General features: G+C 52.3%; 2 protein-coding genes across 2 annotated transcripts in view; one reads left to right on the forward strand and one right to left on the reverse strand.

The window, feature by feature from the left end:
• VDBG_05355 (predicted protein) overlaps positions 1–95 on the reverse strand; it is a gene marked incomplete at both ends in the record, with an annotated part of 1012 nt that extends 917 nt beyond the window's left edge. The window contains one exon of the mRNA XM_003004196.1: positions 12–95. Coding sequence (XP_003004242.1) covers positions 12–95 — 84 coding nt within the window. The remainder of the gene's footprint in view (positions 1–11) is intronic.
• Positions 96–1146: 1051 nt separating this feature from the next.
• Positions 1147–1704, forward strand: VDBG_05356 (pontin; the record flags this gene model as incomplete). Its single annotated transcript, XM_003004197.1, has 2 exons — positions 1147–1290; positions 1345–1704. 2 exons carry the CDS (start codon positions 1147–1149, stop codon positions 1702–1704), a joined length of 504 nt encoding a protein of 167 aa, XP_003004243.1.
• Between the last annotated feature and the right edge of the window lie 223 nt (positions 1705–1927).

A 1927-nucleotide genomic window follows, 5' to 3' on the forward strand; every position in this document is an offset into this window, starting at 1 on the left:
ATGGTCATCACGAAGGAGTCCACGGCGGCCGCCGCCGCGAGGCGGGAGCGAGATGTCGAGATTGGCGGCGTTCGGGATGCCGAGGGCGTGCCCATGTTGATGGAGGTCGATGATGACGATGACCTTGACGCGCTGGACGCTAGGAGGGTGAGGCTGGGGGGGTGAGCGTGGAACTGCGCGTGGATGAACCCGATAGACGAGATATGATACCAGTGAATAAACGATCCGCGATGACTTGAACTGCGTGTTTTTGTGACTCGTTTTTGCTGCAGTGGGCGGCACATGTGGGCGCAGCGGTAGTGTTGGGAATATATCCATTGATGCTCTGTTGCTTTACACCCGTCGGACTCCAACGACGACTCCCGGACACTCAGACTTGCCATTCTTTGTATGCATCTTGATTCTAGTGCAATGATACCGGAATTGTTCGGCCAGGTTACGACTGAGCTTGTGGTGTGGCCTGGCCTGTCCGCTCTTTTCAATTATAATGGCGATGTGCTTCTTTTCTTGAGGTCATTCAGCTAATGTTGGGACTTTCGTTTCACTAAATTGAAACCCTCACTCTCAGAATAATACATTGGTGTCTTTTATAGTCTTCTAATTTTCGTGAGCTTGAGACACATAGTGCTATAAATATTTCGTCTATCTTTCTGGATGGTTATAACTTGTTGGTGATTCGGATGCTACCATTCCTTCGTCGTTGAAGAGAATAAACGCCAACGACGCGGCAACTAAAATGCAATTTGAAACCTCACAGATCAAGACCACACAAAATATTGCGTTGTCAAACCCTCAATTAGTCTCTGGCCGCAAGCCATTGAAGAACACAGCCAGCGCAATTGAAGGTGCATCTCTTGTTATATGCACGTATCGGGTATCTAGTACACCCTATCTCCATATTCCACTACCCAGCAACATGCTGCAATGGAACCGCTGGTCACTCGTGCAGCAACGCAACAGCAGGGATGCAGGAGATCGCGTCGCCCCAAAATCTTCTAAACGCAGCTTCAGATCTTATCGACACGACCACCCCCCAAGCTCCATCTGCACCCATCCAACGCACGACGCCATCACGAACCAGCTCTGACATCAGCAAGACAAGCCATTTCGATTTCAAAACTTTCGCCGCACGCGCAATCCGCCAAGATGGTCCAGATCAGCGAGGTCAAGGGCAACAATCGCGACAACCCCACGGCGGCCCATACACATATCAAGGGACTGGGACTGAAGACTGATGGAACCGCCGAGAAGCAAGCGGCCGGCTTTGTCGGCCAGACGACAGCGCGAGAGGTGAGGCCCCTCGAGACTGCGCATGGAAGCTCTGCTAACCACCCCCTCCCACAGGCAGCCGGTGTCGTCGTCGATCTGGTCAAGGCGCACAAGATGGCCGGCAGGGGCGTCCTGCTGGCAGGAGGACCGGGAACCGGAAAGACGGCGCTCGCGCTCGCGATCAGCCAGGAGCTCGGCACCAAGATCCCCTTCTGCCCCATTGTCGGCAGCGAGATCTACTCGACAGAAGTGAAGAAGACGGAGATCTTGATGGAGAACTTCAGGAGGGCCATTGGGCTCAAGGTCCGCGAAACAAAGGAGGTCTACGAGGGCGAGGTGACGGAGCTGACGCCAGAGGAGGCCGAGAACCCCCTCGGCGGCTACGGCAAGACCATCATCACCTTGCTCATCATCTCAAGAGCGCCAAGGGACTGAAGAAGCTGCGCCTCGATTTCAGCTTTATTATGTCCTCCATAAGGAGCGAGTGTCGGTCGGTACGACATCTATTCGAGTGATACGTTTTTTTTTAGAATGACTTATGGTCAGACTTTTACTGATTGAGTTCTACATCTTTGCCTAGTATTATCCCCTCCTCCATCGTTACGTGTTTAATACCTAATGTATGTGCGTATTTTTTTCAGGTTGATTTTCACACGTT

The sequence above is a fragment of the Verticillium alfalfae genome, genomic scaffold (genome assembly GCF_000150825.1).
Source record: "Verticillium alfalfae VaMs.102 supercont1.6 genomic scaffold, whole genome shotgun sequence".
Taxonomy (NCBI): Eukaryota; Fungi; Ascomycota; class Sordariomycetes; order Glomerellales; family Plectosphaerellaceae; genus Verticillium; species Verticillium alfalfae.